The sequence below is a fragment of the Camarhynchus parvulus genome, chromosome 4 (assembly GCF_901933205.1).
Source record: "Camarhynchus parvulus chromosome 4, STF_HiC, whole genome shotgun sequence".
In the NCBI taxonomy this organism is placed as follows: Eukaryota; Metazoa; Chordata; class Aves; order Passeriformes; family Thraupidae; genus Camarhynchus; species Camarhynchus parvulus.
This window is the reverse complement of record NC_044574.1, coordinates 62,331,917-62,349,356: the sequence shown is the minus strand read 5'-3', so window position 1 is coordinate 62,349,356 and position 17,440 is coordinate 62,331,917. Positions and strand designations below refer to the sequence as shown.

The following is a 17,440-nucleotide window of genomic DNA, read 5'->3' as shown; positions in this document are numbered from 1 at the left end:
CAGGATGGCCACGTGGAAGTGGCAAGGTTACTCCTGGACAGCGGAGCTCAGGTGAACATGCCTGCGGACTCCTTCGAGTCCCCACTGACCCTGGCAGCCTGTGGCGGGCACGTGGAGCTGGCAGCTCTGCTGATTGAACGTGGAGCTAACTTGGAAGAGGTCAATGATGAGGGATACACGCCGCTGATGGAGGCAGCTCGGGAAGGCCACGAGGAGATGGTGGCACTGTTGCTTGGGCAAGGTAACTGCTGCTCAGCAGGCTGGGGAAGAAGCTCTGAGCTGCTGTGATTTTTGTTTTCTTTGGTTATAAGATGCCTTGTGCATGTGGAGGTGGTTTGTGTGCTGATCCTGCCCTCTGTAACCGGTGTTTTGTGTTGTTTGCAGGAGCAAACATCAACGCTCAGACAGAGGAGACGCAGGAAACAGCATTAACTCTGGCTTGCTGCGGAGGGTTTCTGGAGGTGGCCGATTTTCTCATTAAAGCAGGAGCTGACATAGAACTCGGCTGTTCCACACCTTTGATGGAGGCTGCTCAAGAGGGGCATTTGGAGCTGGTCAAATATTTACTAGCTGCGGGTATGGAGTAATTTCGTTAATGTTTTTGTAAAGGCTTAATCTAAAGAGAAAGCTTCTTGAACTTGACTGTGAAGATCTTTGAAGCCCGAAGTAATTTACTGGTTGGACTCTTAATTTAGCTTTTGAAGATTGAGTTGATGTAAACTTGTTTGGAGCTAACTTGCAGTTTGTTTTTATTCCTCTTAGAGTACAATCAGGTTATCAGTTTAATAGATGCTGGATTGGAAAGGGGAAGCTTCATTTGCTGTTTGATCCTGTAAAGATTGTGGAGGCTTGTATGTTTTCTGTAATGCCCATCATAAAGCTTACAGTGTTTTGTCCTTTGTGTTTCAGGGGCTAATGTGCATGCAACAACAGCAACAGGTGACACGGCACTGACGTACGCCTGTGAGAATGGCCACACTGATGTAGCAGATGTCTTACTTCAAGCAGGTGCAGATCTGGTAAGTCATTTACCTTCCTTAAAAAATGTCAGTAGGATAAAAAATTATCAGCATCTGATATTCTTCCTGTTTCTGTGTTCATTGATGAAAATTTACACCTTCTTTAATGTATTTTGGGCTGTTAGATTACCCTAAAGTGCAGAGGTCAGTTACAGTCCTCTGGTGATTGATGTCTAACGCATTTCCAAGCCATTCAAGGTTGCCTGGACAGGAAAATAGGGAATTTGATTCTTTTGACATGGTACTCAGCTTCAAATTGTTGAGTTGATTCTGGGTTAGTCCTTGTAGCTGCAAATCTGTTCTATTCCTCATGCATCAGATAGTTGACAGTCTGTTTGGTGTGCTGTAATGGAATTAAGATGATGGAGGTAAACTGGTTTTTCCTTTTCAGTACACCAGTGTGTTATCAAAAAGTGATGTTAAGCATGTCAGAAGATGTCCTGTTTAACTAAAATCCCCCTCGTGTGCCTTGAATGATTTTTGTCCAGGAGTCCCATCTGTGCAGAGACAGGTGGTGAATGGTTCACCTGCATTCAAGATACCCTCAGTTCAAACATTAGCTGAATGTTTATGGCTAAGTGTGTGAAACAGTAGAGAAGGATGTTCCATGTCTAGCATCTTTCCATTCAAAAACTCAGGAGGCCGGCTTGCCTTCTTTCACATGCCACTTTGGATTTTGAAGCCTTTTTTTATCTGCTCTAGGAGCATGAATCAGAAGGTGGAAGAACCCCTCTCATGAAAGCTGCCAGGGCAGGTCATGTTTGCACTGTTCAGTTCTTGATTAGCAAAGGTAAGAGTGTGGAATGGTTTGGGTTTTCCTGACATTAGAAATACTTCAAGTTAAGAACATGTCAGAGCTAGTGTAACTTCCTTGGATTTGTTTTAAATATCCTAGTTCCAGTAGGCAATTGATTCTCCAACTAGGCATGTAATGATTACCTGTGGTTTCTGCTGACATTAGTGGAACTGCATGTAGTTGTAAAAATAGTGTATTTCAGTCTGTAATTCCTAGTAAAAGCAGCAGTAATAGGGATCCCTGGGGTCTCCATGCTCCATGGTGCAGCTTTGGAGCACTGTATTTGGCAGTTGAACTACAAGTCCCTTTTGGTTTCCAGAGTTTGACTATAGTTTGTTTGATGTTTTCATACAAACCAGGAATTTCCATTTTCCTTCTCCTGGGCTGATTGTCATGAGTTTTCTTGTCCCTACCTTGTACGGAGTAGGACATCTGGCAGGATGGAGTTTTCCCTGTGTAGATTGCAGAGCGGTTAATTGTGTTACATTTGATAGAGGTGCTACCTGTTGAAGTCAGTTTCAGCTGATGTTTGCCCTTGTGTTTGTGCAGGAGCAAACGTGAACAGGACCACAGCGAACAACGATCACACAGTGCTGTCGCTGGCCTGTGCTGGAGGTCACTTGGCAGTGGTGGAGCTACTGCTCGCTCATGGTGCTGATCCCACACACAGACTCAAGGTTTGTCCCTCACCTGACCCATTTTCCTCTGAAACTCAGGATACCCAGCTGGATTTTGTCCTTTTGTGTTCCCTACAACTCACCCAGCCTGTGATGATTTAAATGGAAGTTTGCACAAGCAGATGTTCTGCTCGTGTACGTGTTGTTGGAGTTAGTGCAGGTCTCTTGATCATCATGAGTGTAAAGACTGCCTTCCAGTTGTCAAGTGCTGATTGTGGAAGGGGAAAGAATTTTAAATTATTATTTATTTAATTTTTTTGTAATACTTCATCAAGCCTGTAACCTTAGATGTGAGCTTGTGGAGATGGAGTATTTATTAGAGCAGAAAGCAGTCCCATAGGTAGTGTGTTGTGTGTCCCAAAATGCTGCAGTGCTGTTTTCATGATGCTCTGCTCTAACTGTGTGCTCTTTCCCTCTCAGGATGGATCGACCATGCTGATCGAGGCGGCCAAAGGCGGTCACACCAGCGTGGTTTGTTACCTTCTAGATTACCCAAACAACTTGCTTTCTGCTCCTCCACCTGATGCCACTCAGCTGACCCCACCATCCCATGACCTCAACAGGGTAAGGTTCCAGGGCTCATGGTCTGCAGGGCTTTTTTGCACTTGCTTACTCAAGAGTTTAAAGGTGAGAGAAGAGTCAGTCGTGTCCTATCATAAACTGTAGGTGAGCACACTTGAAATTACTTAGAGCTGCAAATCTGTTCTATTCCTTACGCATCAGATAGTTGACAGTCTGTTTGGTGTGCTGTAGTGGAATTAAGATGATGGAGGTAAACTGATTTTTACTTTTGGGGAAGACTTTTTTGAACGTTATGATGTAGTGCTCTCATCATTCTTACTGTTCTCTAAGTATTGCTGGAAAAAACCTCTGAAGGTGGACAAAACCAGCAAGTGCAAAGATCTGCTTAAATGACACTCTACAGAATTGAATTTCTGGTCCATTGTGGCTTGCATTTGCTGTAGTACAGTACAGCACTGTACCAGGCTGAGTATAGTTCTGCAAGTAATTTTTTAGGTTAAAAATACAAAGTATATGGAGATCGCATGATCTGCAGGTGTTAATTACTGAGCTCAGAACAGTAAAAACTATATTGAATGTTGTTAGTCACCATTAAAGTCTACTTTTCTAACAGATTTTGTTTGCCTTCTGTTGAATTGTGACTAGCACAGAGTATGAGAAAAGTAATCTCTTAGTATCCGACGTTTTAGGCTCCTCGAGTACCAGTGCAGGCGCTGCCCATGGTCGTCCCGCCCCAGGAGCCTGACAAACCCCCTGCTAATGTCGCCACAACCCTTCCCATCAGAAACAAAGGTCAGTCCTAGTTCTGCAGCTTATTTTCTAAATATCCTTCCTAGGTAGAAGATAGAGGCTTGCACTTGTAGCAGAGTAGCTCCTATGAAGAGTGTTTATGGATTCAGTCAAGGAAACTGCAATTTTGATTTTTTTTTAATTATTTTTTAAGGATTTGCTTGTCCACCAAGTATCAGTCATCTAAGCCTGTAATCATAAAACATCAAGAAATCTGCCTAAGTAAATATGTTAAAATCTCTAGTCTGACACACTGAACTAATGCAGAATGTTACTCAGAAGTCTATAGAAATTGGATAATGGAAGTTGCAAAACCCATGTTAATTTCCATATCACAGTTGATTTGATAACTTGTGTTTCCTTAGGGTAGTAGTCTGGGAGTGGGTTTGACTAATTGGATTGAAGGCGGAATTTCTTGTGCAGTAAAATCTTTAGTCTGATGTGGCTCAGGTCCTCCTAGGACTAAATTTCCATCTATTTTGCTCTCGCCATTTTGACACTTAATGCTTTCTGTACTTAAGAATTCTCGTCAAAAACCAATTTTTATCAAGCATCAGCAGTAGCAAATACAGGCGTGCATGTCCTAAAATTAATCCTGTGTGTACACTTGTATTGTTCTGGAGATACAGCGAGGATGGCTGGAAGAAACTGGGCACCTCCACTGCCTCAGATCCTGAGTTTTGAGTTGCCTTTCGCCCTTCAAAATTAACCGATTGTTGCTTCTCCACCTGGTATGGCAGAGCATGTCAGCTGTGTTACTGGGGACTTCTGCATAAAACACCAGTTGGATTAGTCCATCGCTTGTTCTTGCAGGAAGGCTGAAATACTTGCCTTGCCTGGACAGAGAGCTGAGCTTTGACACAGGCAAAATCGTGTCTGCTATGGATAAAACCTGGTGGCTAAAGACACCCTGTTAGGTCCTAAATGTAAATGTAAATGACAGTCCTGGGTTCTGGCACTCTTTGTCACCTGAGCAAAGCTGGATACCTGGAGTGAAAGGATGCCTAGTTGTAGAGAGCCTAGCATTTGTTAAAGCCTACCAAGTCGGTCGCAAAGCCGGCAGCCTAGTCCCAGTCCTAGAGGTGGTTTTGTGTCCCTTGGGCTGCACTTTCAGGGCTGTAAGTGTTTGTTTATGTCCCAACACCATACCAGACGCAGAACACCAAGTAAAGAGGCAGCATATCCTTGCTTTTTGTTCCCAGTTTCCGTGTAGCAGCACTCGGCAGCAGCGGCTCGAGACAATCGCTTCCTTTGGCAAAAGCGTGCCGATTGCTGGAGCAGCCCTGTCACCGTAGCACAGGGCTCTGTGGGGTGCATGTGCACTGGTGTGGCCTGTTAAATTGCAGTCTGACTGCTGGGTACCCGTTGGCAGGTGTCCTTGGAGGGCCTTGGGGACACGCTGACCTCCCGCGGGTGCCGTGCCACACAGCGGCCCAGCAGTAGCTCTGTAATGAGGATGCCGTTGGTATGCACTTCCATTGCTTCTGAGGGGGTTTCTTTTTCACACAGCTGCTTCTAAACAAAAGTCCAGCAGTCATTTGCCAACAAACAACCAGGATGTACAGGGTTACATCACCAATCAGTCTCCAGAGAGCATTGTAGAAGAGGCTCAGGGCAAGTTGACAGAGCTGGAGCAGAGGATAAAAGAAGCCATAGAGAAGAACGCTCAGCTGCAGTCCCTGGAATTGGCACACGCTGACCAGCTCACCAAAGAGAAGATTGAGGAGCTGAACAAAACAAGAGAGGAGCAAATTCAGAAGAAACAAAAGATTTTGGAGGAACTGCAGAAAGTGGAGCGAGAGTTACAGCTGAAAACTCAGCAGCAGCTAAAAAAGCAATATCTAGAGGTAAAAGCGCAAAGAATTCAGCTCCAGCAGCAGCAGCAGCAACAGTCTTGCCAGCATCTGGGACTACTGACTCCCGTTGGGGTAGGAGAACAACTCTCAGAGGGAGACTATGCACGATTGCAGCAAGTGGACCCCATCTTGCTCAAAGATGACCCTCAGCAAGCTGCTGCGCAGACGGGTTTTGCACCAGTTCAGCCTCTGGCCATGCCACAAGCTTTGCCTCTGGCAGCAGGTTCCTTACCTCCAGGGTCCATCGCAAATCTTACAGAACTGCAAGGTGTTATAGTTGGACAGCCAGTGTTGGGCCAAGCACAACTAGCAGGGCTGGGGCAAGGAATACTGACAGAAACACAGCAAGGGTTAATGGTAGCCAGCCCTGCTCAGACGCTCAATGACACGCTGGATGACATCATGGCAGGTGGGTTTACATTGTTATGAGCAGGTATAATATTTGCTTGACCAGTCGAGGGTATGTCCACTTCTTTTTATATGTGTGTGTGTGTGTGTGTGTTTGTGTATTCCCACGAGCTCTACCGCAAGCACCAGTCATCCTCTGATCCCTGTCTCAAGGAGTTGGGAAAAGTAGCTTTTAACTTTTCAGTTTGCAGGGTGAACTGAGCCATGCCTGTTGGTCAGGTTGGTATGGTGGAGTGGCATTTTTAACTCGTCGTAGTTTGGGGAAGGGTGTATTAAAGTTTGTGTGGCAGTTCTATTTTGGCCTGATGGTAGCTCAGGAGTAGCACCATGATGGTGCTGGGTAGTGCATTGGGCTAGCTGAGAGCTGACTTGCAGTAGTCTGAGCAGCTGCAGCACCACAACTAGCCTGTAAAATGTGAGGGACCCGTGGGTTTATCTTCAGAAAAAGAGCTGCTCCGCTTGGCCTTATGTAGTCTACTTATTGGAAGCTTTTATTTCGGCTTGGGAAAAAAAAAGGTGATAATCCTATGACTTTCTGAAATGTCTCCTCATAAAAATGGCTGCCAGCAGAAAGCATGTTTAGCCTTACCAAACTCTTGTCATTGCTTCAGAGAATTCTCTGCCCGTTGGCATGAATGCTCTAAGGCCTTAAGCAGTAAAACAGAAGAATGAAGCAGGTTTTAAATGTGGGTTGTCACTGTTGTTTTAGTTTACACCTCACTCAGTTGTGCTTCATCTGAACCCTTTCCATGCTAAAGCAGTCATTGAAAGACCCCGTAGCTGAACACAGGTGAACTGGTAGGAGACAGTCTTAAAAAAAGGTCATTTGATGAAAAGGTACCAGATGCTCTTGGTTAAGCTGATGCACTGTCATTTTTACAAGTGCTGTCCATCTGAACAAGTCTGCTTTGCAAAGCTGTTAGCATGAGGAATGTGCCAGAGGAAGGCAGGTCTCAGAGAAGGTGTTAGCCCAGAGCTGGTCCTGCATGTACTGCCAGAATTGGAGCACAGTAGTAGTACAGAGTCATGGAAGGTGTGGTAACTGATTAAAACTACCAGGTGCTGATTTTTTTAAAGCACTTGGAACACCACTTTTGAGGTGAAACACCTGATGAGTGACCTTGTGTCCAGGCAAAGCTTCATTAAAGGTGACAAAAACTTCTTTGCTGGAAATCTTGTGTTAGAATTGAAGCATAGGTGTAAAGATTGGAAGTAGATGAAAACACAAATGTAGGCATGAAAAAGTAGATAAAATGACATATAGCATGCACTGACAGTAACAGTTTCTCTCATGGAACTGCTGGGGTGCAGGACAACATGAATTTAAAAGCTGGGATGTTTGCAGTTGTTGGTAACTTACAAAGAATCTGTGCAATGCACTTGAGTTGTGTTTAAATACAAGTTGATCCTGGAGTTAGGACTTTTGGGACTGTGTTTAGCTGCATGTCACATCCTGAGCAGGTGTGATTCCAGGTCACCTGCTGCATACCTGAATGCCTGTGTGTGCCTTTTTGGGCAGTCAGGTATTTCCAGTGGGAATTGGAAGGAATATTCTGATTCTGCTCAGCCCCACTTGTTAGTAGTGCGTGCACACATGCAGTTGGGAAGGAAGTCTGAATTCATTTTCTGTCAAGTGCCTGATTATAGGGTGTTTTTTTTTAGCAAGAAGAGACATGGGCCTGAGTACAGAACTTCAGTGCTAGCCTGTAGTGAGTCCACAAATCACAGTTTAATGTGGAGCTGAAATGGGCTCAGTGTAACACACAACATTTAAGTAGCCACTAAATATCTGGTCAATAGCTCCATGTACTGCTTTAAAAGAAGCTTCTAGAGTATTCTTAGAGATGTAAATTCTTGTTTCAGAGATGCCTTGAGTTTAGTTCCATTGCAGAGCTGTGTTTGCAGCACCAGTTGCAGAAACAAAGCTTCACCTTGACTGTGCAAACTTGATTTAATGTGCATCTCTGTGCTTTATTAGTTGAAAACAATGGCTAAGTAGTAAATAATAGTTAATTTTTTCCTTTGGGCTCCTTTATGATCCTGCTGGAGTTGAGGACAAGCAAAAGGTTTGCTCTTCAGCTTCAGATGTCAGGCAAGTTTTTGCTTGCTATGTGGCTCATAAAAAGAAGTATTTTTTAGGGTTAGTTGTGTAAGGCTTGTATGGAAACATTGCATCTGTTAAATGGTGTGGTAAAGATCTAGGGAGAAAAATCACCTTGTTTTTAATAGCAAGCTTTTTACAAAGTAGGAACCATTCCAAGGATTGTGTCCAGTCACAGAGCTTTGCAAAGAACTTCAGGAATCTTGAAGCTCTTGATAAAATGCATTCCTGGAAGCCACCTTGTGGGATGAGTCAGTTGGAAACGCAGCTGTCTGAATTAAAATGTCAGAAAGCAAGCCGTAAGCTTTTCACAGAGACTCAATACTGAAAAAAAAACCCAACAGTAGAGTGCCAGCATCCCAGGAAAATCAGGTTGTGTCCCACTTGGGGCCTGAGCAGGAGCTGGTTTCACATGGGGCTGACCTGCCTTAGGCTGCCTTGCACACTGTTAACTAATAACCACCAGGACTGCAGGTGTGCAGTGGTTCTCGGGCTCTATCCAAGGAGCCCTTCTTGCACAGCAGCAGCCCAGTGTTGGTGTTGGAATTCAGAACATAACCTGCACTGTTACAGTCCAAGACATGTTCTGCATCTCAAGTGCTCTAGAGTGATTTTAATCCTCTGTGGCACCAACATGGTTTGTAATAACTGAGGTACTACAGAGGAATTGGGGACAGAGAAGGAGCTGATGTGGAACAAGCCTGTAGAGCTGGCTTGAAACCAGCTGGAAAAAGCTGAGATGTCTCATACATTTCTTGTAAAGTATTTTTTTATCCTGTCCCTCATCTTGCCTCATTGCTGTGTAATGTGGAACAGTTTTTATCTGTCTGCTGTTGACAGTGCATGAGACGAGGAATCAGTGCATAAGACCAATGCTGTGCTCACAACGGGACAGCACTTGTGGGACATGTGATGGCCACATGAGAAGTGGGATTACAAGGGCATGTCACTCTGGTGAGGCCAGTGGGCATGGGGGAGGAGGTAGCTGCTCTGAGGGTGTCCTCTCTTCATCCAAGCTAAGAGAGAGTTGAGGTATGGACAGAAGAAAATCAAGATGAAGAGCAGGTCTGTTCCAAATATCAGTAAGCACAAAACTGATTGTCTGCTAGCCCAGCAAATGTCCAGGACTGGAACTGGAGTAGTCAAATGGTGCTTGGTGATGTCTTCTGACCAAGAAGCTTGATGAAGGTGTAGGTGCTCCTGTACCAAGTCTTGTATACACTAAGTGTTCCAGTAGTGACCTAACTTGGAAGACTTGGTTATCCCAGGCATGAAATAAGGATGTTTCCATGGTGAGGTACAGACTTGAGTTCACTTTGCCACTAGGCCATTAGAGTAGGGCAGGGAGCAGAGTGCAGAGATAAGTATTTGTGTCAGTGTGTTTAGCATGTAGAATCAAGTTGGTTACTCCTCTCAGTGCTCCAGACTGCTCTGAAAACCTTTTGGGTTATTGAAAGCTTTGAATATTTTAGTTTGGGCGCCATAAAAATTCTGTTCATCACCCTTGGCGTGTTCATTAGAAATTTGAACTCCACACAGGTGATGTTGAAATAAATATAATCAAAGTGATTACCCATAAAAGTGGATATTGTGTCCCAGTGAATTGTACTGTAGGTATCTGAACTAAATTTGTGAATTATTGCTGGAGTACATGCTTTTCTTTTTTGGGTTGGTTTGTTTTGTATTTTGGGGGTGGGGGGGGCAGTAATTGGGGTTTTTTGTTGTTTTTTCTCCCCTCACTACAAATGTAAAAAGTAGACTTTATCTGAACTGAGACCTTCTTAACTGACTTGATTTTTTTTGGTTTACCTGAGAATTTACTAATGTCTCCTCTAATAGAGAAGATGCTTCCCAGTCTCCTTTTGGAGATTTGAGCAGGAATTCTTAGAAGCTGTTTAAAACATGTGCAGTTTTTGACCTTATGTCAGAATACTTTGGCACATCTTCAGTATGTTAATTTTAATCCATACCTAGTGTGATTTGTGAGATAACTTTTCAAAAGGCACTCAGAGATCTAGATCAAGGGGCTTGGAATTCTGAATTCTGACTTCGGTAGGAAATTTTGTATAGGAAGTCCGGAAATTAAATTAGTTCTGGATGTAAAATACAGCTGCCTTGCAGAGATGGGAGCACACAACTGGGCCTGTTAGGATACAGGTTTTGTGGTATCAGTTGGAAACTGTTCCATTTTGCAGTTTAAAGTGCTTTTGTCAGCTGGACAGAAGTGTGTGGTGCTTCACCTTCTCCTTTGCTGTTACACCTGAGAAGCAGCTGGAGAAACACTGGAGAAGTGACAGGGAAAAACCAGTGAGTTCTTCTGAGGAAAAGTAGGAAAAAGGGTGTTGAGGTTTGCTGTGTACTCCTGAACATGCCATGCACAGAATGAACCTCAGGGAGCGTGGCAGTCGGTGCTATCTGTGTCGTGTCCATACACTGTTATCCCTGTCAGTGGTGTTACCTCTGCTTAGCTAACACCTGGACCAAACTCTCTGCAGCCTGCTGTTCCAAAGCTTCCACTTCTCTGGTTTCAGCAAATTCTGCCATGTGAGCATCCTGCCCTGTTGCTTTTTTGTTATGTTTATGGACGGGTGGGGGTGAAGGCTGGACAGACTTCTACATGAAAACATTTAAACTGTTTTAAGAAAAATTGCATAGGTACCCGTTGGTTGAACTTGGTCTTAGCCCTGCTTCCAAAGGTATGGAGCTTCAGGTCCAAATTATGGCTGAGTTGTTGTAGGAAAGATCTTTGGGTTTTAAAAAAACCCAAAAAACTTTCAGTGGGCTTTTAGAAAACATGTCAGTCTGATACTTAATTCTTTCTTTGATTGAATGCAGTAAACCATTTTCATAGTTCAGATTCTAAGAGTTAAAGGATCAAAGGCTGGGCTCAATGTGTGGAATACATATATTTGTGGAAAACAACAGTTTTTGAGGAGTTCCATCTGTCGGTGGGAATTCATCCCACTGTCCCTTTATTGTCACATTACATTGGCAAGTGTTTTGCTTTGACTAAGTGTGGTTCTTCTGTCCAACAGCAGTGAGTGGAAGAGCATCTGCAATGTCAAACACTCCTACCCACAGCATTGCAACCTCAGTGTCCCAACCTCAGACGCCGACTCCGAGTCCCATCATTTCTCCTTCAGCCATGCTGCCCATCTACCCTGCTATAGACATCGATGCCCAGGTGAGCCTGCCACTCCCACAGATGCACCAAGCTGCTTTTTCCTGCATCCTGAATAATTCACTGGTGACAAAGAGCTCTGCTGTATAATGGATTGGGGTCTGGGGACTGGATTTGCTGCTTTTGGAAAGGCAGAGCAACGCCCCCGAGAGTCACAACCCACTTTCCTCTGTGCTCACACTGAACAAAAAAAAGGTTTCTGAATGACTAAACACTTGCATTTCTTATTCCTGTGTTGTCAGTGGCATTATGAGAAACAGCAGAGTTGCCTGCTGACAGAAATTAAATGTTTTCTCGCCTGGTATCCTAAGACAAAAATAATCCTTAAAGCATTGCGCACAGAGTTTTCAGTTGTGCTTCCAGGTTGTTCGCCAGAGATCACGGATGTATGAAAGTCTTGAAAGTAATAATTGCGGTGATTTTTTTTTTTAGCAAGAGGAAATAATTCAAGCTCTCATTTCCACTAAGGGAAAAGCTTTTCTGTATGAAAATAATCGTTAAAAAGGCAGCTTTATGTTGACTTGGAGCTAGCTGGCCATCAGCAAAAAGCATACACATACTGACTGGCATATATCTATGCACAGCTCTGGGCTATACATAACATGACTGAGATTGCGCAGCATGGAGCAGAGCAAAGGCATGAGGTCATTGGGGAGAAAAGGAGAGAAACTTCTGGAAAATCAGCCCTTGCTACTTAGGTGCTTGTGGCACTTGGCTTGGATTGTGCCCTGATAAAGCCTTTGGCTTGAGTGCCAACCATTAAAGACAGAATTCTTACCTTCATTATACCATGTAAAGGTCACAGTAAAGCAGTGGTAAAGAAGTTAATCTGGTTAGCAGAGCACAGATGACAGCTCAGTTCTTGAAGAATCTCCGTTCTTGTCAGGATTTCTTCTTAAACCTCCCAGCAGAGCTGCCTTGAGAGGTAGAATCCTGTCATGAACTTGCACACAGCTGTCAAGGGGGGCATCCATAAACATGCCCTTAGCTTGTTGAAGCTTTTCCTTTGGCACGGGTACAGTTATGTTTTGGCTATAACAGGGGCTGTACTTGAAAACACAAGTATTTATCTTGTGTGTATGTCTGTTTGGTTTAGACTGAGAGTAACCATGACACAGCCTTGACGCTGGCTTGTGCTGGTGGCCATGAAGAACTGGTACAAACCCTGCTGGAGAGAGGAGCTAACATTGAACACAGGGACAAGAAAGGTGGGTGTCTCACCATGGCAGTATGAACCCTGTCTGCTTTGCCTGTGTGTCCCGCTAAATAAATCCCCAGTAAACCTACACTTGATGTGAAACCTTCAGGCTTGCTCTTCTGGTGCTGTAACTTGTGTCATGTTTTCTGTTTCAGGGTTTACTCCGCTCATTTTGGCTGCTACAGCTGGCCATGTGGGGGTTGTGGAAATCTTACTGGATAATGGAGCTGATATTGAAGCCCAGTCTGAGAGAACCAAGGACACTCCCTTGTCTTTGGCTTGTTCAGGAGGGAGGCAAGAGGTGAAGTAAACCTTACATCTTGAGATGCAGTGTGTGAATGACATACTGTGTCAGTGCAGTACAAGAATCTTCCAGAAAAGATAGAGTCACACAGGTTGTGTGTTTAAAAAATGTGCAAAGAGCTTCATATTTTCCAATTTACACATTACCACATGTCTCATCTGGACTGCTTTTGCTCTTTTGATAACTGGACTGGTGCTGTGCAGGTGTCCTCATGAATGCAGTCATTAGTGCCCCATTATGGGACTTTTATCAGCATAATTAAATGTAGATATGAAAGTGAATGCTATCATGAGTATTCTTGCTGAGAATCAGGAGTTAGGCACAAATGGGTTACATATATGAGCATTATAGTTTTTGGGGAAAGAAATGGGAAAAAGCTGGGCTTTGGATGGCAGAGATGATGTCAGAACACCCTCCTGACCAAATTTTGGGTTTGACAGTGTATTTCTTCTGTGATTTCATGGGAAAACATTCTGATTGAGAATTGTGCAGATCTGGTCTAAACTTTTTTAATGCTTGAAACCTGAAAGTGAGGCAAATGTAATATTGCACTGGAAGTGACACCATGGGTTTTCACCTCAGTGTACACTGTGATTTTAAGTTGCTAGACAGTTCAGTTTCTGGTCATGTCCTCTGCAGGAGAGGACAAAAAGCAGGAGTACTTTGTACTCCATATTGAAACTGAATCTCTGGGTCTGGCTCGCTTTAAAGATGACTGAAATAATCATGAGGAGATCGGCTTTTTCTTACTCTGCTGTTGAATTTGGTAGATTCATGAGCAGCCATGATAGATTTATTTTTTGAAGGAAGTTTTACAGTGGCTTTGGGGACACAGGTGTGGCCTCTTGAAGGCAAGGGGTATAGCAAAGCAACTGGTTAAAGCACCTTTCTTACCATTGACGTCTTTCAACAGAACATTTAGGTCTAAAAAGCATTTGTGTTGGCTAGATTTGCAAGTTTGGGAGCAAACCAGATGTTGTGTGTTGAAACCCTGCAGGTGGTGGAGTTGCTGCTAGCTCGAGGGGCAAACAAGGAGCACAGGAATGTGTCTGATTACACACCTCTGAGCCTCGCCGCCTCGGGTGGCTACGTGAACATTATCAAGATTCTGCTGAATGCTGGGGCAGAAATCAATTCCAGGCAAGTTCCCTTCACAGCCATTATCTCGTGTGCTTGGTTGTGAGTTATGTGAGGAAAGTGTGTGTGTTTTCCCTGTGTAGTTTTCTCTCTGTGTGTGCATTTATGCCGTGCTTTTGCATCTGTTGGGAGGTAGAAAACAGCTCAGGTGTGAGCTGCAGGGGTACAAGGAAAGGGCCAAGCAACAGGGTGTAAGTCATAAGCATACCTCATAAGAGATGCCCTTCAATTTGAAGCCATCAAAAAGTAAAAGTGGAGTCTCTAAAGTAGAAACACTTGTCCTAAACCATACTTGCTGTGGAGAATCTTTTGTAGGTTCAGTAGAAGCTGGTATGCAGCTGATTTTTCAATGTGTGAATTCTCTGCTTCCATTAGTTTATTATAGTCACATTTCTGAAATGACCTTTTATACAGTTGTGGTTCTTTCTTTCTTCTCTTTCAGAACTGGTAGCAAATTGGGCATTTCTCCCTTGATGCTGGCAGCCATGAATGGGCACACGGCTGCTGTCAAGCTGTTACTGGACATGGGCTCTGATATAAATGCCCAGATCGAGACCAACAGGAATACAGCTCTGACTCTGGCCTGTTTCCAGGGAAGAACTGAGGTGGTCAGCCTGCTGCTTGATAGAAAAGCTAACGTGGAGCACAGAGCCAAGGTAAAGAGCAAACAGCTGGAGGGGGCTCCAGAGGGAGGTGCTTGTAAGTCATCGTGTCTGCATTGGTACCTGATTTTCTTGCCTTTGTGCAAGTCAACTTCTCTAGTTCAGTTCCCCAGTCTAGTTAACTGAACTGAACCAGATATCATATAGAAAAAAAATGGCTGCATTTAAGGGGTAAGATTTTAGTGGTTGCAAAGCTCATCAAAAAATGTGTTTCTTCAAATAAGTGTTGATTCATCTTGAGGTGCTTACAAGCATAAGGACAGTAACCCATGGTGTTTGTGAGTCAGATAAACACTGTGTCTCAGGTAAGCCACTCTCCCCCACTAATGGCTTCTGTCTGCTTGTCCCAGACTGGTCTCACTCCGCTGATGGAAGCAGCCTCTGGGGGATATGCAGAGGTGGGCAGGGTCCTGCTGGACAAAGGCGCAGATGTCAACGCTCCCCCAGTCCCTTCATCCAGAGACACAGCTTTAACCATTGCAGCAGACAAGGGGCACTACAAGTTCTGTGAGCTCCTCATTAGCAGGTATGGTGTTGGTATGTGAGCAGCTTAAAGGGAAGCCTGGCTGTGTTTAGGCTCCATTGTCCCAATGTACAATCATATTTCCAAATAGCCAGCAGGGGGTCAGGAAATAGGAAAGGTTCTGTGTGTCTGTTGACTGCTATCACATAATTTAATTTATCCCAAGGACTCAAATGAAGTTTTTCTTGGGATCAGAGTGCTTCCTGTTGCCTAAATGCAGGGTTTTGATGGCATGTGTTTGGTTTGTAGGGGAGCTCACATCGATGTGCGGAACAAGAAGGGTAATACTCCCCTGTGGCTGGCAGCTAATGGGGGGCATCTTGATGTGGTCCAGCTGCTGGTCCAGGCTGGAGCTGACGTGGATGCAGCTGATAACAGGAAAATAACTCCTCTCATGGCAGCCTTCCGAAAGGTAGGTGGTGGAGTTCAGCTTGGCTCTTAGCTTGGATTGTCCTGTTCATCCCTACATAGCTGTTAGAAATAGAACATACTGACAGAAGCTACATATTTAATAATATCTCAGTTAATTTGAATATTTGGCATTGAATCTTCAGAAACAGGTACATGTGTCACCTGTGTAATGCCTGTGTTCAATTCTAATTGCAATTTGCTTTATAGGCAGTGTAGTGAGTCTGGTTCTTGTGTGTGTGAGGGGTGAAATTTGCAGTGTTTCTGAGTGATAGAAATGGGGGGAAATAGGATTGGTTCCTTAAGTGAGAGATGGTGAGGACTTAGGTCAAAAAAAGTGCAGTTCAGCCTGATTTGAGTCTACAGATGATTTCTGTTAGTAAGGGAGTGTAGTTGAGGTGTTGCAGTACTGGAAACATTGCAGATGACTGTAGAATCCTGTAGCTGTTAAGCTGTTAGACATGGGCATCTGAAAACTGCCCTAAAAATGCAGAATTTTTTCAAGTACTTCTGGAGTAAGGGCAGCCCAATGAGAGGTAATTACTTGCCTTCTCTGGTGGCAGAAATGTGCCTCACTAGTTCGGAAGGTGAGAAAGATTTCAGAAAAAGCATTGAGAGTTTTACGTGGTGAGGAGTTGGAAATCAATATTTTGCAAGGAGTGCTGGGCTGAAGTGTTTTTCAGTAAGCCAGAGGCAGCTGGTCTGATGGAAAGGGCTGTCCTTGCACTGTGTTTTGCAGGGCCATGTGAAAGTGGTGCGTTACCTGGTGAAAGAGGTGAACCAGTTCCCCTCAGACTCGGAGTGCATGAGATACATTGCAACCATCACTGATAAGGTAAGCTGGGGGCAAGGAAACACTTGACAAGGAACAGTACTGTGTCTCAGCCTCAGACAGTGATCTGACCTCTTTTCAGCTCATTGGCCACTAGCTTTCAGCCGCGGCATGAGTCCCATTGGAGTTTTTGAGGAAAAGCAGCAGGAAATGAGAACACTGGCACTTTGTTCTCAATGCACTTTGTCATTTCAGGAGATGCTGAAGAAGTGCCACCTGTGCATGGAGTCAATTGTTCAAGCCAAAGATAGACAGGCTGCAGAGGCCAACAAAAATGCAAGCATTCTTCTAGAGGAACTGGACTTGGAGAAGGCAAGTGGAAAGAGTTGCAGCTGGGAATATTTCTCTCTTAAAATTCCTATTTCATGTTCCTTCAAGATGATAAGGTTGTTAAAATAGTTATTGGCGTACAGCAGTGTGTGTAATGACCACGATTGGAGTGTCCAGAGCTGAGCATCTTGCTGTTCAGGTCATCTTTGGACTTTGCTGTTATTCAGAGACATTGGATCAGGAAATGCCAATATAACTATTTCCTCTGTACCAAAAGAAGGATTTCTGAATATGATTTGTCAAAAAAAAAAAAGAATGTGGCATTTTCTAGTCACACTCATATGGATTTTATGTCTAACCAAATTGGGTGTCCTAAATATTAAAAAAAACTAATTAATTTACTGAAAACCATGGCACTGTAGTAGAAACAAAACAGAAAAATCAAAGGAAATAAAAAGCATTTGGATTTCTTGAAATGCATGGGACATCTTGTAATGCTGTTCCTTGTGCTTAACTTGTAGTTAAGGGAAGAAAGCAGGAGGCTGGCTCTGGCTGCCAAAAGAGAGAAGAGAAAAGAGAAAAGGAGGAAGAAAAAAGAAGAACAAAGGCGAAAACTAGAAGAAATAGAAGCAAAAAATAAAGAGAATTTCGAACTCCAAGCTGCTCAGGAGAAGGAGAAGTTAAAAGCTGAAGGTGATTACTGCAATTATTCCAAGAAAAGAATGAAATTCGGTATGAGCTGGTATGACATCTGTAA

At 43.9% G+C, this 17,440-nt stretch overlaps 1 protein-coding gene across 9 annotated transcripts in view; it reads left to right on the top strand.

The window, feature by feature from the left end:
* Nucleotides 1-17,440, top strand: part of ANKRD17 (ankyrin repeat domain 17) — a 69,410-nt gene that overhangs the window by 42,313 nt on the left and 9,657 nt on the right. For 3 of the 9 annotated variants that reach the window (XM_030946805.1, XM_030946810.1, XM_030946809.1), the window contains exons 8-25: nt 4-241; nt 385-576; nt 910-1,019; nt 1,722-1,809; nt 2,365-2,492; nt 2,913-3,056; nt 3,704-3,806; nt 5,313-6,068; nt 11,204-11,352; nt 12,446-12,557; nt 12,703-12,848; nt 13,849-13,991; nt 14,431-14,644; nt 15,001-15,176; nt 15,423-15,585; nt 16,321-16,416; nt 16,609-16,725; nt 17,205-17,415. In XM_030946805.1, coding sequence (XP_030802665.1) covers nt 4-241; nt 385-576; nt 910-1,019; nt 1,722-1,809; nt 2,365-2,492; nt 2,913-3,056; nt 3,704-3,806; nt 5,313-6,068; nt 11,204-11,352; nt 12,446-12,557; nt 12,703-12,848; nt 13,849-13,991; nt 14,431-14,644; nt 15,001-15,176; nt 15,423-15,585; nt 16,321-16,416; nt 16,609-16,725; nt 17,205-17,415 — 3,286 coding nt within the window. The remainder of the gene's footprint in view (nt 1-3; nt 242-384; nt 577-909; nt 1,020-1,721; nt 1,810-2,364; nt 2,493-2,912; nt 3,057-3,703; nt 3,807-5,312; nt 6,069-11,203; nt 11,353-12,445; nt 12,558-12,702; nt 12,849-13,848; nt 13,992-14,430; nt 14,645-15,000; nt 15,177-15,422; nt 15,586-16,320; nt 16,417-16,608; nt 16,726-17,204; nt 17,416-17,440) is intronic. The other 6 variants (XM_030946808.1, XM_030946806.1, XM_030946807.1 and 3 more) reach the window with 6 other exon arrangements.